The following is a 20007-nucleotide window of genomic DNA, read 5'->3' as shown; positions in this document are numbered from 1 at the left end:
TTTTTTTTTTTGCTCAAGGCTAGCACCCTATCACTTGAACCACAGCTCTACTTCTGGCATTTGCTATTTAATTGGAGATAAGAGTCTTATGAACTTTCCGCCTGGGTTTGCTTAGAACTGTGATCCTCAGTTGTCAGTCAGCCTTCTAGGTAAGCTAGGATTACAGACATGAACCTGGTTCCTGCTTCCTTAAAGTAATGGAAAATTGTCCTTTTATTTTCTTTTTGCTCATTAAAAAGTGGTTTTATAAAACAAGATGAGGTGATTCTAGTCACAATTTTGATGTTTCTGTTCTTTAACCATCAGGATATTAGTGAAGAATCTGATCCAGCACTTGATCTGCATATGTCCTTGGAAGAGCTTTATGCCCAGAATCTCCTGCAGAGACAGGATGAGAATCCACCTTCAGTGGATCTCAGCATGGGGACTGTTTCTGGCTTCACCATGAATGATTATACCCCTTCAAATGCTATGGAGCAGCAGTATGAATGTGAAAGCAGAGTAGCTTGGACTGAGTCTCAGTTACCCAGTGATGTGATGCCATGCACAGACCTTGCTTCTCCTGACCTACTTGATTCAACTGGAAAGGTAGTATTTTAGATGTAGTTTGTGTGTTATCATGAGCTTTGGCACCAAAGAGCTAGTGTTCTGGCTAAGCTCTCCATTTGGAATGAGTGCTCATCTGACACTGAGACAACCTATAAACTTGTTTTGATTATAGGTGGGTTCTTGCTAAATAAAGCACAACTAATTAGAGTACACGTATAATGTTGAAATCACACTCCAAAGTCTAGTTTTTCTTTCCATGTGACTTGTCTTTCAGGGTTCTGAGTATTTGATTGAACAGCGCTCCCTGGCCTGTAATGCCGAAAGTGTCATACTGCAGAATATGTCCAAAGAATCTTTTGAGAGGACTATTACTATAGCAAAAGGCAATTCTAGTCTAGGTAAGTTTTTCATTTTCTAAATATCTCTACTCCTCAAACCTTGTGCAGGAGAGAGCTTGATCTTGGTAGGGTTTTGTTGTTGTTGTTTTGTTTTGTTTTTGCTACAGATCAGAAAACCAATGTTAGAATCTCAGTCTCTTTCTCTCCCTCCCTCAGAAATTTTCTTGTAGTTTTTTGTGGTTTTTCTATTCATGTATTTGTTATTTTTCTAAAACAGTTAACAGTTTTGTTTATTTCATACTGGCTTAACTCCTTCATTCTCTTAATTATTTCAAAGTATTCAAAAGCCTCATTTACCTTCAAGTAAAAGATATATGAATTGTTTGTGTTTGAAATAGCAAATCAGAAAAGGAATTCTTAGAAAATGGAAAGTCATCAATTTGAAATTCTAAATTCTTTGGAAAAGGGAATTATTAGTTTTGTTTTGAATGTTGCTAGTTATGCACAAGTCAGTTTGTATTTAGTTTCTTTCATTTACTGGAATAAAGACTAAAGACATCCAGGTGTGCTACCACCAGATATAAATGCCAGTTCCTCAATAGTTCTTTCCAGGTGGCAGGTTTCTAAAGTCCTCTGTTGCTGAGTGTTTTGACTGGTTAATCATCACAAAACCCTCAGAAATGGGCAAAGAAGATTTCCTTTGGAAATAAAACCCTAATTATAATAGCTAAAACTGTTAGGACAGAGTACATTTGTTCTCTCATTGAATATAAATAGTCATGTGATTCAGCCTTGTCCTCATTCCTCTATGTGAATGAGAGATCCTATATTCTGTGTGCTCCAGTACTGCCTGAGACTCCAGTGAACTCTTTGTCAGAGCTATTACTCCTTCTAGGACAAAATTAATCAGCACCCTTTACACTGATATGGCAGGGCCTTGTTTCTTGGTTAAATCTGAGACTTAGCAGAAGAATCCAGCAGTGCTTATTGGATGAGGAAGACTCCCATCTCTGTCACGTAGATTTTATTCTATATGGGGCTCATTGGGTACTTCCTAACAACAGTGGCCAAGTTAAAACTTATAGCAGGGGATTTCTAAGACTTGTGGTATTTCATGATAGGAAACAAGACCCATAACTTTCCATAAATCATTAATTAGGAGATAGGTATTATCAATATGTTACAGTGTCATTTATTTCATCTGTTCAAGTTCCTACAGTGTTTCTACAACTATCTTACTCAGAATACTAACGTTATAGCTGTCCAAAGACCCAAGTTTAATAGTTTGAGATGTGGTAAACTTTAAGGAGACAAATGCTCTTTTGGGATTACTTCTCAGTACTTTCATATTGTGATGTACATTGTGGAGTTCTGAGACATGATCATAGAATGCAGTTTTATTTAGCCACAGAGCCCATTTTTGTTGTTATTGTTGAACAACTCATAACAGAAAAAGCCTACTTGAGAAGTCCTATTCTAATTCAGTGACCAAACATACATTGTTCTGTATACTCTGGGCAGTGTACTTCAGTACCATGATATAATCCCTTTACTCAGAGAACATGAGTTTAATGAAGTAAGCAAGTGGACATGGAATCCTGAGGTATTAAACTACTATTCGTGCTGTGAGACACATACAGATAAAAAGGAAGGGCCTCTTGAAGGAAAGAAGAGGAGATGTTTCATAGGCAGATGAGGAACTGGAAGAAGCTGCAGAGCTAAGGCAGAGATATGAGAACATGTGTCTGTGTGATGTCTGGCAAAGTAAGCAAGTGGTCAGGGTTATGTGCAGGATGCAAAACTTCTTATCCTCCTAAAAGGACAAAAGTGGGACACAGTCAAGATACGTTTTAGGAAGGCCATTGCAGTGTAGTTTAGAGACAGTGTGGAAGCAGTAAGAAGCTCTTTTAGGAGCTACAGTTTGATCCGTGTGATCATATAATTTCATTAACTGGCATTGAGAACCTATTTTTAGTATACTGAAGCAATGTTAAATTCTCTCATCTTTTCTTCATCTATTGAGATGATTAGGACTTTCTTGTATATTTTTTGTTAGTAAATTAGTTCCATTGATTTTTTTTAACATGGTTAAATACACATGACATAAAATTGACCACCTTTACTATTTAAGTATGCTCACACTGTTATGTAAACATCACTAGTTGATTTCCTAGACTTTTTCTAGCTTTCAGTTTAGGATAGAGGTACATTTTAAATTATAGCCCATGAATTTTCTTTTGTTTTTAGTTTTCAACTATTTTTTATTGAACACTTTATACCAAGTATTTTAAAAGATACTCTGTGTATCTGTCTGTCAGTTAATTTTTTATCCAACCCAACACTAAGGTTAGGCTAGGGATTATTATCTTCAATGTACAGCTCAGCAAACTGAGGACTGAATCAAGTTAAGACAGTTGTTCAAAGTCACACTGATTGGAAATGATGAACAGATATTTGTAAGTAGTCTGTTTTCTATGGAACATAATTCAGACTATTCTTCTGTACTTCTCCCAAGAAAAATCATGGAGAGGTCTTTGAAGTTTCAACCAAAATCTAGTTAGCAGATATTATGTCCATCCTGTTGAATTCTCCAAATCATTATTTAGTGGAAGGAAAGTGTAAAGTTCGTTATATGGGTGATGTGACCTAATAACCTTATATGCTGGTACAGTGGTGAGTTCATTATACAATTAAAAATGAATTCAGAGGTCATGTCAACCATAACTCATAATGACATTTTGATATTGCTTTATTGAGGAGTGCATAGTACTAATTAAAACAAGACAATAAATTAAATTCCCAGTGAGGATTCCTGAGCTAAATTTTGTTTTGTTGTCATATATTTTGATTTTAACATAGTATAGTTGTTTCAGAAATCCTGGTGGGAAGGCTGGCTATATCTGTAAATTATCACCTATGGAAACACTTAAGAGCTGACCTCTGTGTTCATTACAAAAAACTGAGATGAAGCTGGGTGCCAGTGGCTCACGCCTGTAAGCCTAGCTACTCAGAACACTGAGATCTGAGTATCATGGTTCAAAGCCAGCCTGGGCAGTAAAGTCCATGAGACTCTTATCTCCAATTAACCCTGAGAAAACTGGAAGTGGTGCTGTGGCTCAAGTGGTAGAGCACCCATCTTGAGCTGAAGAGCTCAGAAATAGTGCCCAGGCCCAGAATTCAAGCTCCACAACAAAAAAAAAAAAACTGAGATGAAATAATATATATAATTGTTTGTTGTTTTATGGTAAGGGAAAATGTCTTCTTGCTGGATTCTGGTGGCTCATGACTGTAATCCTAGCTACCCAAGAGGCTGAAATCAGAGGATCGTGGTTCAAAGCCAGCCTAGGAGGAAAGTCCATGAAACGCTTTTATCTTTAACCACCAAAAAAGCCAAAAGTGGAGGTATGGTTCAAGTAGAAGGGCCTTAGCCTTGAGCAAAAAAATCTCAAGAGACAGTGCCTAGGCCCTATTCAAGTGCCTAGGCCCTAATCAAGTGCCAGGACTCACTCCCTCCCCCACTAAAAGTATCCTGTTAAAACATTTAAAAGTAGTATGATTCTAGCAATATTTTAAATATATAAGATAATGTTTCTTACTAGGAGTCTGAATTTCCTGTAGCTAGGCATAAGGTATTGGGCTAAAGTCATAATTTAGATCATTTTTCAAAAAGTTTATAATACTTTCTGATTTGGTATAATTTATATTAATTGGAAAGATAGTCTTTATTTTTAATACATAGAAAGAAACCTGTATATAAATGTGTGACTTTTATCAAAAAAGATTTTTATGAATACCATGATACTTCTTATTTTGTTTAATTACATCATTTTTGAAAGAAAATTTGACCATTTCACTTAATTGTATTTACATTATTTTTCCAAAAGTTTTAAACATAATTTTAAATGTTTATATCTTGAAGGAATAAGATGAGTGTAGAATGGGAAGGGAATTTACTCAGACAGAATATCGTGAGCAGGCATTATTGAGGAAGTAATATTAAATTAAGAGAGGCAATTAGTTATGTGAGACCTACAAAAAAAGTAACAGTATCAGAGACTCCAAAATGGTAAGGGGCTAGATGGATTTCCAGAAGAAGGGTGTTATGGCTGGAATGCAGGAAACCAAAGACTACAAAGGAAGCATGCACATTGGGAGAGGGCAGGTCACCAGTGCCCTCTACACTGTCCAAGCAAATGTGTTGTATGTTAATACAGTAGGGACCACTTGGAGGTTTGTATCCAAAAGAATGATGGGGTGTGATTTCATTTTTCTGAATGGTCTCTCTGCTGTAAGGAATGCATGAAAGCAATATTGGAAACAGTTGTAAAAAGTTGAGCAAACATTATAGTTCAGTTCAGGATTGGAATTAGAAATGAAGGAAATTAAGTGGATTTAAGATAAATTACAGAGATATAAGTGATATGTGTTGCTGATGCATTAAATATAAGGATAGGAGAGAGGTAAGGCTCCAGAATAACTCCAGTATTTATTTATTTATTTATTTATTTTTGGATAAGGGAGAATAGCATGGCAGCATTCTTCACCAAGGAGGATAAGAGGTGGTGAAAATTTGAAAGTTCAACTTTATACTCTTTTAAGATTGCATTTCCTATCATGATACGAATTCCAGGAGATATGTCAAGAAGACTGGATGTTCAGTGAGACATTGCCCTCATAGCACTTCAAAGATAAAACATCAATAGGTTACCTTCGGGCACTATGGTAGTAGTAGAGATTGTAAGACTTGAGTACAAGAGGACAGGAAGAAGCGAGGGAGGAGACGGGGGGGGGGCAGATGTCATCCTCAGTGGACTGGGCTTGGAAGGAAAGACAGCACAAATAAAAGTCATTGCTAGAAAATAAAAAAAGGACTTGTGCTGTTATAAATTCTGTACAGTGCTTTTTATAGCTTCAGAATAGTATATAGTACCTATTTGAGAACAAACAAATGAGTTAGAAATAAGGTAGTAGCAGGCAAGTTTTTTAACTTGTAGAATTAATTTCCCATTTGTAATCTTGTTTTATTCTCTTAAATATGTAAGGGAGGAATTGTTATTATAACATTGATCTGATAGTTAGTGTAATGTCCCTGAGAGAATTTTGTATTTAAAACCAAAATGTAATCTCAACACATCATATGGTCTAAATTATATTCAGTTCACTGTATGGAGATGTTTATTTTATTAAACATAGAGTAGTTTATCTTCAGATAATTTCACAAACTTTTCTCTGAGTTTGAACTCAGGACCTTACTTTTCCTCAGCAGGAACTCTACCACTAGATCCATGTTCCAGTCCTCTTGGCTTTAGTTTATTTTTCATTTTCCCCCCAGGACCATTCTCAGACTGTGATGCTCAAACCACTGTCTCCCAAGTAACAGATTACAAGCCGATCCCACAAGATTCTGCCCTAATTTCACAAACATTTTAACACTTACTTTAAAATATTTTGTTGGAAAAACTGTTTTTATTGATGAAACATGTTACTCTTTTTTAGTTGTGAATCTATAGTGATTATTAAGGTGAATTTGAAAATTATCTATAAAACCATATCTATACTCTTTTTATTCCATAGGGATGACAGTGAGTGCTAATAAAGATGGCTTGGGGATGATTGTTCGAAGCATTATTCATGGAGGTGCCATTAGTCGAGATGGCCGGATTGCTATTGGGGACTGCATTTTGTCTATCAATGAAGAATCTACCATCAGTTTAACCAATGCCCAAGCACGAGCCATGTTGAGAAGACATTCTCTCATTGGACCTGATATAAAGTAAGTCTTATTTGAACCCTAGTTTGGCTTAGGAAATGCAGGAGTTTCAGTTAATTAGAATGTTTTTAGGAGATACTCTATTTAATGTGCTTAGTAGTCTCTTTAAGATTATAACACTACTGAAATTTTGCCAACAGTATTACTTGGCATTTTTATTTTACTTCTCCAATGGTTCCTATACAAACCCCGCCTGAGAGAGATACTTCAGAGAGAGAGATGTGAATTTTTACAGAGCTTCTCAGAAAGAAGTGCAGACTAGACTCCTGTTGTCTCCTGATTGTCCTATATAAATTCTAGAATCAAGCCCTTTCTTTATAAGGGCTCACCATGAAAAACATTAAATATGACAGCATGTATCTGATCTTTGTCTTTCTTGAACTATTTCATGACCCAAAGGGATTCACTCATGAATTTAATATCATTTACTAGAGGTTATATATGTTGGCAGGAAGTGCTTTTAAAATTTTCCATAATCCTATAATGTTCTAAAAACATGTAATATATTGACTTAGTGTTTACCTTGCTAAACATTTTTTGAGTCAGCATGAAAATCAACTTATGACTTCATTGTCACACCTCATCAGTGTGGCTTTTTCCTCTAATATTAATCACTGAATATTTGTGTTTAATGTATAAGGGTTAAAACCATAAAATAAGAACTCAGGAAAAGATTCTTTACCTTAAACAGATGTAATGATTACCAGTACAAGGGACTTTTCTTTATTAATGTTGGTTTACTGAGGGCATTCTGTTCTACTGGTTCCTTTGCAAAGTATGTATTGCTAAAGCTTAGGTAAAAAGACCTATATTTGCAATCTGTTTTCCATTCTTCATCAATAAAAATTGTAGAAGGGAACATACCATTTTGAGTGATTTCTGCTTTTTATCAAGATTTTTTTTTGGTCAGCTTCACTATGTTTTGGTCAGCTTCACTTTTATGTTTTTTGCTTGCCTCTTTTACTTCTCTTTTTCAGTAAAGCAGTTCATATGACTATTCCTTAATTATCTTCAGTGAAAGTAAACATCATTAAAAATGTCGATCCCTCTGTCACACAAAAGCAGAGATGCTTGAAGTGCTTTCCTCACCACTATGACCATGTTACTTCATTTTGCCTAAAAGAGGAAGTGCTGCAGGAGTTGTAGCACACAGAATAGGTTGGCACACAGTGCAGATACCTAATAACTGCAATTGGATTTGCAGTGGTATGATGTACATGCTGGGCTGTGTGCCTGACACACGTCCCCGGCACATGTTTTGATATTCTGAGCACTTAGCATCAATGCTTGATGCTAGCCTTACTTTTCAGTTCTACTGACTGCTTCAAAGTAAGACCTTTGTGACATCAGTTTGATGTAAGTCATGTGTATAGTCAGTTCTAGAGAAGTTTGGAGGCATATTTTTTAAGCCGTCTTCCCTAATATTTTCATTCTGTGTATTTATATAGGTCTTCTACCCTTGACTTGCTGATTCAGCAAGTCAAAATACCAATTCCTGTGGGCAACAGCTTTATTTTGACCTTGAAAGGATAACTAGGTGTCTTAAAAATTTGCTTTATAATCTCAGGGATCAAAATGTCCTGTGAAATTTTCCATTTAAAACAAACAAAAAAATCTGTAATCTTTCTTCCCCTGGAAATCAACTTGTCAGTCAATCTCACACGTATACACATCACACAATCATAACCACAAAATGCATGGATTTCTTCTTAACTGTCCTACTAATGCTCTGATTTAGATGAATAGAATCCACTCATTGAGTAAGTAATAGAGAGAAATAAAAGAAAGTCAAGTCATCTTTACATAATCCTTTTCCAGAAAGAGCAGTGTGTTAGACGGTGAAACAAAAATAGGTGCTTAGATTGACTGGGGTTGAGTAGTGGGTTTTCTGTGTTATGCATTGAGTGTTTTGGGTCACATCCATTTCTGTCACTTACCTTTCAAGAAGCAAAAGTTAGAATTACCTTAAAAGCTATATGAGCAATCCTCCCAAAAGGAAAGTATGCTGTTTCATTATTCTGAGTGGAATTGTAACACTGCCTCTGGCCAGTTCAGCTTTTTTATACTACTGCCTTGCACCTAAGCTTGTTCCTCATCACCTTCTTTATTTCTTATTATAAACCTTACTTAATCTGGGGAGGTGGTAGTGAGAGGTCTATGGTAGAGACTTAAAAATAAAAGAATCTGGCTCAGTTACATAACTATTGGCTATGTTTAAAAAAATGCTTATTGAGACAATGCACTGGCTTTCTTTTTTGCTCTTTACTATAGATAGCTAGGAACTTTGTGTGCATTCATGCATGCCTGGATAGATCATTTGAGTTTCAAGAGTTCAAGAACAGCCAGTTTAAGTTCCAGGTTTCATTATTTTGTATGGAAGCCAGATGTGAAGCCTCACCAGAATGCATTTTGTTTCACTTCTCCCTCCACCTTGCCAGGAGCTCTTATATTTCTGTAATAATAGCCAGAGTTTTGTGCTTAGCAGCAGCTGCTTATAACATCTGCCAGATAATTACTGAGCTGAATCAGAATTCACCTGCCTTAACCTCAAGTGTGGGATGAATTCCTGATCAAGGAATAAAAGATTGATTGCAGTCCCATTTTTCCATGCTTGTTAATAATCACTGCTATAGACACCAGTAAAGAGCAGATGCTTTTCTGGGGGAGGTGTAGATGAGAGGAGGTGGAAAGCAGGGGGGGCGGGGGGGGAATAACCAGGAGCACCCACTTTTAACTACATATGTATGCATCTCACATTCAGCACAAGACATTGACATTTGTTAACACCATTGTAAAAAGATGCCACGGCGTATGCTTCACATTCTAGATTTTCTTCAGCACCTGCTGACGATCGAGCCCCCTTTTATATGTGAGTATCGGTGATTCAAAAGCTCATTATGGCTGTGTGTTGCAAGTTGTCTGTGAAAACCATTGCGTGTTTTTGTAGTCCCAATGAAAGGATAGATCAAGATATAGATTCAGTGTATACATCCTTGGCTTTTCCCCTTCATTTATATAAGAACATAAATTCCAACAGAGCTATGCTACTGTTCACGTTTTCATGTTGCCATGATGACTAGGAACTCATTTCCAGCCACTCAGCTTTCAAGCATTTCTGTGAGGGAATGATCTTGTCGGCCTGTGCAGGAGCACTCTATATTAATAGCTGTTTCACATTTTGACATCACTGACAGTAGTTGTTTTTCTTCTTCACGTGTAACCAGAGTTGGTTTATGTTAGTTTATGTTTGAGAATTGTGAACTCAATTCTCAAAAAAGCTGTCTCTGTGCATTTATGCGGTTTGTAACTCAGCTTTGATGTTCTCTGTTGGTGATCTGGTAGTTTTTGTGTGGTCTTGTGACCCAGCATGTGTTGGAATTGCTCTGCATGTGCTGTTGCATTGTGGGATTATGAGAAGCTTGTTCTGGTGACTTGGTTGTTGACACTGAGCTAAATATCTGTGGAAACTGCCTTCTGTTTTTTGTTTTGGTTTTTGGTTTTGTTTTTTTGGCAGCACTAGGGTTTGAATTAAGAATTTTGCACTTGCTAAGCAGGTACTTGAGCCAACACTCTAGCCCTGAGCTTTCTTCTTTTGCTCTTTCTCACTAGTAGCCAAAGGATCAGGAAAATGTTTGTAAAAGCTACTATGCCCCAATCTTTGTCAAAAGAAAAATGGCTTTAAGCAAATGTAGAGGAAAATTCATCTTCAACATTATTTGAGATACTATTTTATTATTATTGCATTTATGTCCTATATTTGCCTCTTACTTTTGCTGTTTTTTTTCCTTTTTTTTTTGGCTTATTCTCCTTTTTCACTGTTTTTGATTTCTGTACCCTTTGCTTGTATATAAGTTTCCTGTTTTTTCTAAAGGGTTTTTTTTTAATGAGTTTTCTGGACTCTTCAATAATAATACCAGTTTTATGAAATACAGTGTTTTAAATTTTAGTGTTTTAAATTTCTTTTTATTTTATAAATACGAGCCTTTCCTGATGTAATGCACTGCATATTTTTGACACATTAATTTTGAAGGGATGACAGCAGCTTTTCTATTCTTTTTTTGTAACCTAAAGGTATTTTATAGATGCATAATCTCAGTAAGGCCAAAGTTAGAATGCAGCTCTTTTGTGTGTGTGTGTGTGTGTGTGAGTGTGCGTGTGTGCGTGTGTGTGTGTGTGAGTGTGTGTGTGTGTGTGTGTGTGTGTGTGAGTCATGGGGCTTGAACTTTGGGCCTGGGCTCTGTTCCTCAGCTCTTCAGTTCAAGGTAGGCACTCTACCACTTGAGCCACAGCACCACTCCTAGTTAATTGGTGGTTAATTGGAGATAGGAGTCTCATGGACTTTTCTGCCTGGGCTGGCTTTGAACTCGTTTCTCAGATCTCAGCCTCCTGAGTAGCTAGGATTACAGGCATGAGCCATTGGTACCTGGCTTAGAATGCAACACTTTTACCCTGCCTTTATCATAAATCTCCGACTCTTAAGTATTCTGTTTCATTTTTTAGTCCCTGAGGTAAGTGTGACAAAGATTCACAAGGGTCTGCTTGTTCTGTTGGAATGAAAGGAGTGATCAGGAGCATAGTCTTACATTTGCACAGTGCTGATGCTCAGCTTAATGGGTGCCTCCCACAGGTAAGTATGCCAGTGTTTGAGGGCACGGTGGTACAGCCACAGTGTTTTACTTCCCATCATAACCCCACTGGGGGTGGTAAAGGAGTGAATACTTTTTATATAATAAGTAATGTATTCAAAATTATAATCTTCTTGATAAATTATGTCATTATCATTTTTAAAAGTTCTTATATGACAACAATAATCCTCGTGCCCTTTCCCTCCAGTGCAGAAGTTTTGTAGACTTACTATCTTAGTGGTTAAATTATTGATCAGTGCTTTAATGGGCTTTTTGCACTGCCCTTATGTTTTAAATATTTTTTTCTTAGTTACACAATAAGTCATGCTGACTTCAGGTATTAAACTAATTGGGGATGTAGAACAGTCTTAACAGTTGTATAGCTAAGCAGCATTTAACTTGAATTTTCAGATGATCAGTTTCTAAACATGGCTGTATTCCACATCTCACAGCCTTTCTTTCACCTCAAATCTAATCAGTACTTAGCTTTTGAAGTGTAAACAGTAGGCTTTTCTTCCAATCGAAAGTGAACATGGCTGTAAGAAATGGCTACAAATTAGTTTGACTCTCCTTAAACTTAGGTGGCTTGGCTTCATACTTCAGACCTGACTGTTCATAACTTAATAGAGCTAATGTAGTTATTAAGTATAGTATGTAATTAAGCATTAAGTGTATTATGGAATAATATAAATAAATTTGGGAATTCAGTGTTTAATTGAGTTCACCTAATTTGTTTCTGCAAGGAAACTCAAATATCTTTAGATAGAAATTAATGTCCTCATTGACATCACTATCAGTAGTAATAGTAGTAGTAGTATCACACTATTATATACAATATTGGATATCAAACCCAGTGCTTCATACATGGCAGGCAGATATACATAACCACGGAAATATATCCCCAGTCCTCTAAAGAGTTGTGGAGCTTTCTAATTTCAAAAATTGACTATTAGCATTGACTATAATATATATACATATATGAATATATCCATATATATGTATAGATATGTGGCTTTAGCAGCAATATTTAGGATTTTTAGTTTTAGTGATTTTTTTGCTTGTGACATATTTTTCTGAGCATACTGATTAAATGAAATATGTGAGAAAGTCTAGACAAAGGTTCAGTATTTTTTTCCATGTTTTGAAATATTTTCCATCAGGTAGGCTCTTGTTCCCCTTTACTTTATGGATTGTGTTTTCTTCCAGAATTACTTACATACCTGCAGAGCATTTGGAGGAATTTAGAATAAGCTTGGGACAGCAATCTGGAGGAATAATGGCCCTGGATATTTTTTCTTCATACACTGGAAGGTGAGTGAATCACATAATCTACAACAAATGAATAGTACAGCAAATACTAAATAAGAATTTTGAGCCCATTTTCAAACAGCATAAAAACAACTACATGTTTGGAATTCCTTTTCTTCTAAGATTTTTTAAAACATTCTCCCCTTTTTCTTCAATTACTTAAGCAATTATAATATAGTATGGAAAATTTGGGAAATACATGAACATTGAGGCCAAGAAATTAAAATAATCTCCAATCCTACCATCCAATACAGCACTTCTAACATTCTTTTTTTGGGGGGGGGTCCGATTGTGGGGCCTGAACTCTGGGCCTGGGCGCTGTCGCTCAGCTCTTCAGCTCAAGGCTAGCACTCTACCACTTGAGCCACAATGCCACTTGCAGCTTTTTTCTTTTTGCTTATGTGGTACTGAGGAATCAAACCCAGGGCCTCAGGCATTTACGGCAAGCACTCTACCACTGAGCCACCTACCCAGCCCCAACATTCTTAGCTTTAGTAATTTAATCCAGATATATTATTTCATCAATTCCTTGAAGCTTGTTGTCTCATTGATTTTATGCAATTTCTTTTCTTATTTTATAAGGGATTTATGTATTCTTTAATTATCACACAAAGTCAGAAACTTTTTTGTGTGTGCTGGTTCTGGAGCTCAAACTCAGGGCTTGGGCTCTGTTCCTGAGTTTCTTTGGGTCAAGCCTAGTACTCTACCATGCCTCTTTGTGGTGGTTTATTGGAGATAAGAGTTTCACAGACTTACCTGCCTGGGCTGGCTTCAAATCGTGATTCTCTGTTTTTAGCCTCCTATGTAGCTAGGATTACAAGCATAAACTATCAGAGACTGGCTGCCCAGAAACATTTTATAGTAAAAATACAGTCTTTTGAGCTGAGCATCTTAGTATAGAAATGTACATAAGCACATTAGGAAATAATGTGTTTACCTTTTTTTTTTTTTTTTAGCTAGTGCTAGAGCTTGAACTCAGGGACTAGGCTCTCTGAACATGTTGGTTCAAGGTTAGCACTCTACCACTTGAGCTACAGCTCCACTTCCTGCTTTTTGGTGATTAATTGGAGATAAGAATCTCAAAGACTTTCCTGCCCAGGCCGGCTTCAAACTATGATCCTCAGATTTTAGCATCCCAAATAGATAGAATTACAGGTATGAGCCACATGGGTGCCCAGCTTACCTTAAGTTTTTTAAAGGCTGTTGATATACAATGTATTAAGAACCTTTAAAGAATAAAGGGAATGTTTCTCCTTTCTTAGGACAGGCAGGACTGGGGATGGAAGCTGCTGCTGACTGAGTACAGACCAAGGGGAGAAATAATTTTTTTTTTTTTTGGTCGGTCGTAGGGCTTGAACTCTGGGCTTGGGCACTATCCCTCAGCTCTTCAGCTCAAGGCAAGCGCTCTACTGCTTAAGCCACAGTGCCACTTCTGGTTTTCTAGTGGTTTATTAGAGATAAGAGTCTCATGGACTTTCCTTGCTCGGTCTGGCTTTGAACTGTGATCCTCAGATCTCAGCCTCCTGAGTAGGTAGGATTACAGGCGTGAGCCACCAGCGCCTGGCTCAGAAATAGTATTAAATTGCTTTTCTGTCATGAATTCTGTCATTTTATCTTTCATTTATGGGCCTGTTTTTTCAGTTGCACCTGGTAACTGAATATTAAATTTCTCTTCAAGTGTACTGCTGTTGAGAAGATTGACCCTTGTAAGTAATCTGAGGTGTCAGAATAGCTCTATATTTCTAAGAGCATGTCAGAACATCCTAGGACCACATGATGTCCAGTGGCCCTACATGAATCATGAGACTCTATCATGCTTTCCCCTGTACATGACACGGGATCACAGCATATAGGGAAAGGAAAGTCATGCTATGTGTTTAATAAAGGGAAAGAATGCTATGGTCCTTCAGGCCTCATGAATTTTATGGGAAAATGAGTACCCTGTCCAGAATTAAGTCTCACTGTACTCTAAAATTTCCATCTCAGGCTTAATGACAGGGATTGATTCCCAGGACTTCCTGTCAAAATATCAAAATGGGAGAGCAATCATTCCAACATCCTTCTGAAAGAACCTTTCAAACGACACAATTACAGAATGTACTGTTAATATCTTAATCCTACATTACAGGGACTTAACATTCAAGCAATTAGAAAGAAAGCTGTTTTTATCACTGAGCATCCTTCAGCCCAAGAAGGAGAGCAGCCTTGATTGCTATTGATGTCCTGATGCTTAAAACAAAGCAGCCTACCTCTTATACAAGAGTAGTCTGCAGCAGTGGGATTAAATCATTTTCCAAAGTCCGAAAGCTAGTACATGTTAAAGCCAAACTGAGAATGTAAGCAGTCAGACACTTTATTTCTAAATGTTGGATCCAAAGAAAGAGTTGCACAAGGCCATAAAACATGTGCACAGAAGAGCTCAGGTTTTATTGTAGAATAGCCTCAATCCCACCCTCCCTGCTACACTACAATATGTCTTTGTCCCAGTTATTTTACTTTGAGCTTATATGCAGATTTAGAAAGTCAGTTATTTTACTTAGCAGGAAATTGTTTGTCAACACAGTAACACAGAGAAAAGAAATCTAATTCTTTCTTGGTTGTCGAGTGCAAGAAGAAAAATAGTTTATTCTGCTCTTAGGATCACTTGACTTTTGATTCCCTGAAACCACACACTAAGATGGACAAAGAATTCTTGGCCCATTTAGAGTAGCATATCTGGTCATGGAAAAGATTAAAGATTAGAAAATAATTTGAAGAGACTGGTGTTTGTGTATCAGAGGATTTAAATTATTTGTTTTTTCACAGCTAACAGTACAAGAAGACCATGAGCAATGTGGCCAGGAGTGTTTTTGACTAGCTCCTTGAGTTTAGTCTTTTGCCCTCAGTATCTGTTCTAACCATAGTTGTCAGCATATATTTTAGAGACCCCTCCCTTCCTAATTTCTTATTTTTTGGGGGGGGGTCTGGTCGTGGGGCCTGAACTCTGGGCCTGGGCGCTGTCCCTCAGCTCTTCAGCTCAAGGCTAGCACTCTACCACTTGAGCCACAGCGCCACTTCTGGCTTTTTTTTTTCTGCTTATGTGGTGCTGAGGAATCGAACCCAGGGCCTCAGGTATTTAAGGCAAGCGCTCTACCACTGAGCCACCTTTCCAGCCCCCTTCTAATTTCTTATTCCATGTGCCTTTCTAGTCAATTTTTATGTCATTGTCTCCCTAGTTGTTTGTTGAGTTTAGCCTTTACTTTCACCCCTTTGCCCTAGAACGTTCACATGAGGGCTTCTCTTGGACTGTTTTTCTTTCATTTCCTTGATGTAAGTTTTAGACTGTCCATTCTTAGAAATGTATCCAACTGTCTTGCCCTCTGGTCAGACTTACTTTTGGGAACCCAGCCTCATCTAAAACCAAATTTTTCAGCTTGCATAGAAGGTGAGTTTGACACAAAACCAATGAATGAGTTGGGTCTATAGCACATAGAATCCATTGTTACAGTTTTAAAATATCTATTGTTGCAAGATGAATCATCCCAAAAGCCATATTTTGAAATATGAAATACTAGAGACTTTATTTTACAGTTAACAGGCTGCAGGCCGCCTGTTGTTGTTACAAAGGCCTGCAGCCCCCAAATACACGTAACACAGCTAGGAAAAAAATGCTAAACAGGAAAGAAATAACAAAAACAATACCAAAAGCCAATTCAGCTTCAATGGAGAGCTGAACCAGAATTCCATGATGACTGGAGGTGAGGCAGGAGACAGGACACAGGACACCATCATGTAGACACATGTGGCATGGTGCAATGCTGCCTGGGCTGGTCCAGGTCTAAAAAGGTCAGTGTAGGGGGCAGATCCACAGGAAATTCCCAGTCCCAGACACTCGACTGACAGATTCAGTAACCTATCAGCCAAGTGTCTGCCCCTGCCTCCAGGGATCTGGGCACACCCATCACCCAGGAGGTAGGTGATGGTCAGGGGATCTCTTCCTTCGGCATGACAAGATGACAGACCCTGTAATCTACCATGTGGCCAATATGGTGCCAGCCAGACCTGACCTTCTTACTTCACTATCATTAAGGTCAGATGAGGAAAGTTGTTTTTAAGGAGAACGTGGACATTTATTTGCTCACCAGAAATGCTGTGAACCATGTTTAAGTCAGGTGTATTATTGGGATTAGATGACCTCTGACCTACCTCAAAGTAATTTGAGAGAGTGCACTGTTCCTGTCAGTGGAGAATGGATATAATTTGAACACATACTTTCTTTAGACTTTATAGTTCCTGTAAGATCAAATATTTATAATTTAATAATCTTCTCTGCTTTAAAAGAACTTGTGGACATGTTGTTTTGACCAATATTATAATGGATTTTCTTTGCCATTTTAACCATTCTCTATTGCTTTCACAGAGTTATTTATTGATGCAAAGTATACCTTTCAAGAAATAAAAATGTTGGGACCCATCTTAATGTTAGAACCCAGTGAGCCTATGTGACTCCACCCTGGTTAAACAATCATCTTATTATTTACAAGTTTAAGAAAAATGTGGATTGCAAGTCTCTGATAACAGAGTCTAGAGGCCAGGTGGACACATCCAATCAGTAGCAGCACAAATGTAACACCTGCCACCAAGGAATGCAACCCCACCCCACCCCTCACCCCGCCAAACCCATGTGATAGGCTGACCAAAGTGATAGGCTAGTTTAAACAACTGCTTAGGGATAAGTTGTAACCTCATTGGTCACCTGAGTGACCAAGTAGCCGGACTGTGCAATTTTGTGCGTGTGTTGCAATGCTATTGGCCATCTGCATGTGGCCAGCCTAACTGCATGGCCTGTTCCCTATAAAAATTAGCCCTTGCAGATGAATGGGGTTCGCTCTCTGCTGAGGCGGCCCTGACTGGTCAGTCTGTTTCTAGATGCTTGGCACAAAATATAGCTTTGGCTTTTACTTTGTTTCAGTCTCGGTCCTTTGATCATGGACCCCAATATTGAGGGGCCACCCCAATAAAAATAGTCTTGACAGTTATTATTATAGTTTAGTTTAAAACCAGTGAACAGACAGGACTCTTTTTTACATAATTAGTATTTGGCAAAAATCTAAGTTTGTATGAAAAGTGATAATAGATGGGGCACACAATTTATTGTAAACTATTTTCTATAAAGAACATTCTAGCCCACAATGAAGCTGGACCCTAAGCATTTTCTTCTAAAATGGAAAGAGCAATGCTGTTCACCCTTAGGAAGTGACGCTACTAAATTCCTGGCATACTTGATGATAAATTCTTTCAGAGCAGAGAAAAATGTGCATGCTTATAACCAATATAATCCTGCTACTAGCTTTTGGTGCATGGTAGGAATTCAGGAAGTATTTGTTGAATCGTTTTCCCTTAAAATTCCAGCTTTTATTAGCTTCTTCACATTCTTTTCTTTCATTTTTTCCAGGAAATCATTTAGTATCTCTTCTTGCCTTTTTGTCTTGTTGCTCTTCTACGTAATGAAATTTAAGTGCTTGTAAATAGTCTCTCTCTTCCTCTTTTAGTTTCAGGAATGGTTTCTTTCATGGGAAAGGAGTTTTAATTTTGAGAATTTCACATTTAGAATAAACCAAAAGCCTGAGGTTCACATTGTGTTTATAAACCCTGTAACAACTAAGTATAGCATACTGGTCTCTTTTGAAATTCCTTCTGTTTTTCAGCAGAGGAAAATAGGGTGGCATAGCTGTTACGTTGGAAGAAAAGTGTGGGAATAACCCCAGAGTTAAGATCTTCATGAAGAAAAACTCTTATACCAAGCTCCTCTTTAGACCTTGCCAAGTCTGTAAGATATTTCACTGTGACTGCATCCCTTCAAGATCCAGAAACCAGAAAAGGGCTTGGATTCAGAAATTCTTCCATTGTGGGGCAGAAGGGAGGGGTAACAGCAGGGAGAGTGGAATGTCAGGGAAGGGGAGAAGAATGGAAACACATTTGGCCTTAAATTAGCATACATTTTCCCAAAAACCCCACAGTGAAATAAAATTACTGGTCATAGTTAGATTTAGTTTATCAAATTGGTTAGTAAAAGATTTCTTTAAGATCCATTTTGCAAAGACCATCACTTAGGGGAATCAAAGAATTTCTGTTTTAATACTCTTGAGTTAAAATAACTATGTTGCTGCTTATCCAGTACTTCTTTTTTCTTTACTAAAATTACTTTCTACTGTAAGCTTGATTAAAAATCTTCGTTGGTGGTGGTGCAGTAGTAGAGCACTTGCCTTGCATGCCTGAGGCCCTGGGTTCAATTCCTCAGCACCACATAAGAAAAAAGCCGGAAGTGACACTGTGGCTCAAATGGTAGAGTGCTAGCCTTGAGCTGAAGAGCTGAGGGACAGCGCCCAGGCCCAGAGTTCAGGCCCCACGACCGGACCCAAAAAAAAAAAATCTTCATTGGTAACTGTAAAAAAAAAATGTTCTACATTTTTAGCCTAACCAATCATGTTAAGTACCTATGAAACAGTATTGCATGGGATACTCATTGTTTAACCCTTTAACCAGAGACATTCCAGAATTACCAGAACGGGAAGAAGGAGAAGGAGAAGAAAGTGAACTTCAGAATGCAGCCTATAGCAATTGGAATCAGCCCAGGCGGTAAGAGAAATTTCTGTCTTCTACTCACAAAGTAGATAGATATGTTTAAGGCAGAGGTGTCATTTCAAATGCTATAGCTTGCTCCTTGTGACACGACAAGTTGTTTGATATTCCTAACCTTCCACTTCTTCATGTGTACATAGAGAAAATAATGTGTATTTAACAGGGTGAAAACTAACATATATTTAAGAATGTGGAATACAGTAGAGCCAAAGTAGCTAGTAATACTTTGTAAAGGTGTGTGTGTGTACACACATGTTCACATGCCCGTCCTAAAGCTTGAATTCAGGGCCTACGCACTGTCCCTGAGCTATTTTGCTGAAGATTGGTGCTCTTATAATTGAGCCACAGCTCCACTTCCAGCTTTTTCGTGGTTAATTAGAAATAAAAGTTTCATGAACTTTCCTGTCTGTGGTGGTTTCAAACCATGATCCTTAGATCTTAGCCTCTTGAGTAGCTAGAATTACAGGTGTGGGCCACCAATGCCTAGAACTCTCTAAAGAGTATTAGTTTTCTCTTGTATTTGTAGAAATCAGATATTGAAAAAGATATTCTAAATGATTATGTAAGCAGTTTTGTTTTCACAGAGTTAAGCTAAAGCACATTATACTACTATGTTTCACATATAGCGGAAAAGATGACTTTACTTTTCTATTGTCTAATATATAACTGTGCATCACAAAGCATGTGAATATATTTGTGCTGAATAAAATCAACTTGAGTCCCATTTGTTAAGTCCTGATGTAGACTCAGATAGGAATTTGATGATTTTTCTGGATAATAGGGAAGTAATAATGTA

General features: G+C 37.5%; 1 protein-coding gene across 1 annotated transcript in view; it reads left to right on the top strand.

The window, feature by feature from the left end:
- Positions 1-306: 306 nt before the first annotated feature.
- Positions 307-20007, top strand: part of LOC105993200 (multiple PDZ domain protein-like) — a gene marked incomplete at its 5' end in the record, with an annotated part of 73957 nt that continues 54256 nt past the window's right edge. Inside the window, 6 exons of the mRNA XM_013026379.1 lie at positions 307-588; positions 824-947; positions 6462-6660; positions 9485-9526; positions 12489-12593; positions 19116-19208. Coding sequence (XP_012881833.1) covers positions 307-588; positions 824-947; positions 6462-6660; positions 9485-9526; positions 12489-12593; positions 19116-19208 — 845 coding nt within the window. The remainder of the gene's footprint in view (positions 589-823; positions 948-6461; positions 6661-9484; positions 9527-12488; positions 12594-19115; positions 19209-20007) is intronic.

Source organism: Dipodomys ordii, unplaced genomic scaffold, assembly GCF_000151885.1.
Source record: "Dipodomys ordii isolate 6190 unplaced genomic scaffold, Dord_2.0 Scaffold93, whole genome shotgun sequence".
In the NCBI taxonomy this organism is placed as follows: Eukaryota; Metazoa; Chordata; class Mammalia; order Rodentia; family Heteromyidae; genus Dipodomys; species Dipodomys ordii.
Note: the sequence above shows the minus strand (reverse complement) of the source record. Positions and strands in the feature narration are given on the sequence as shown.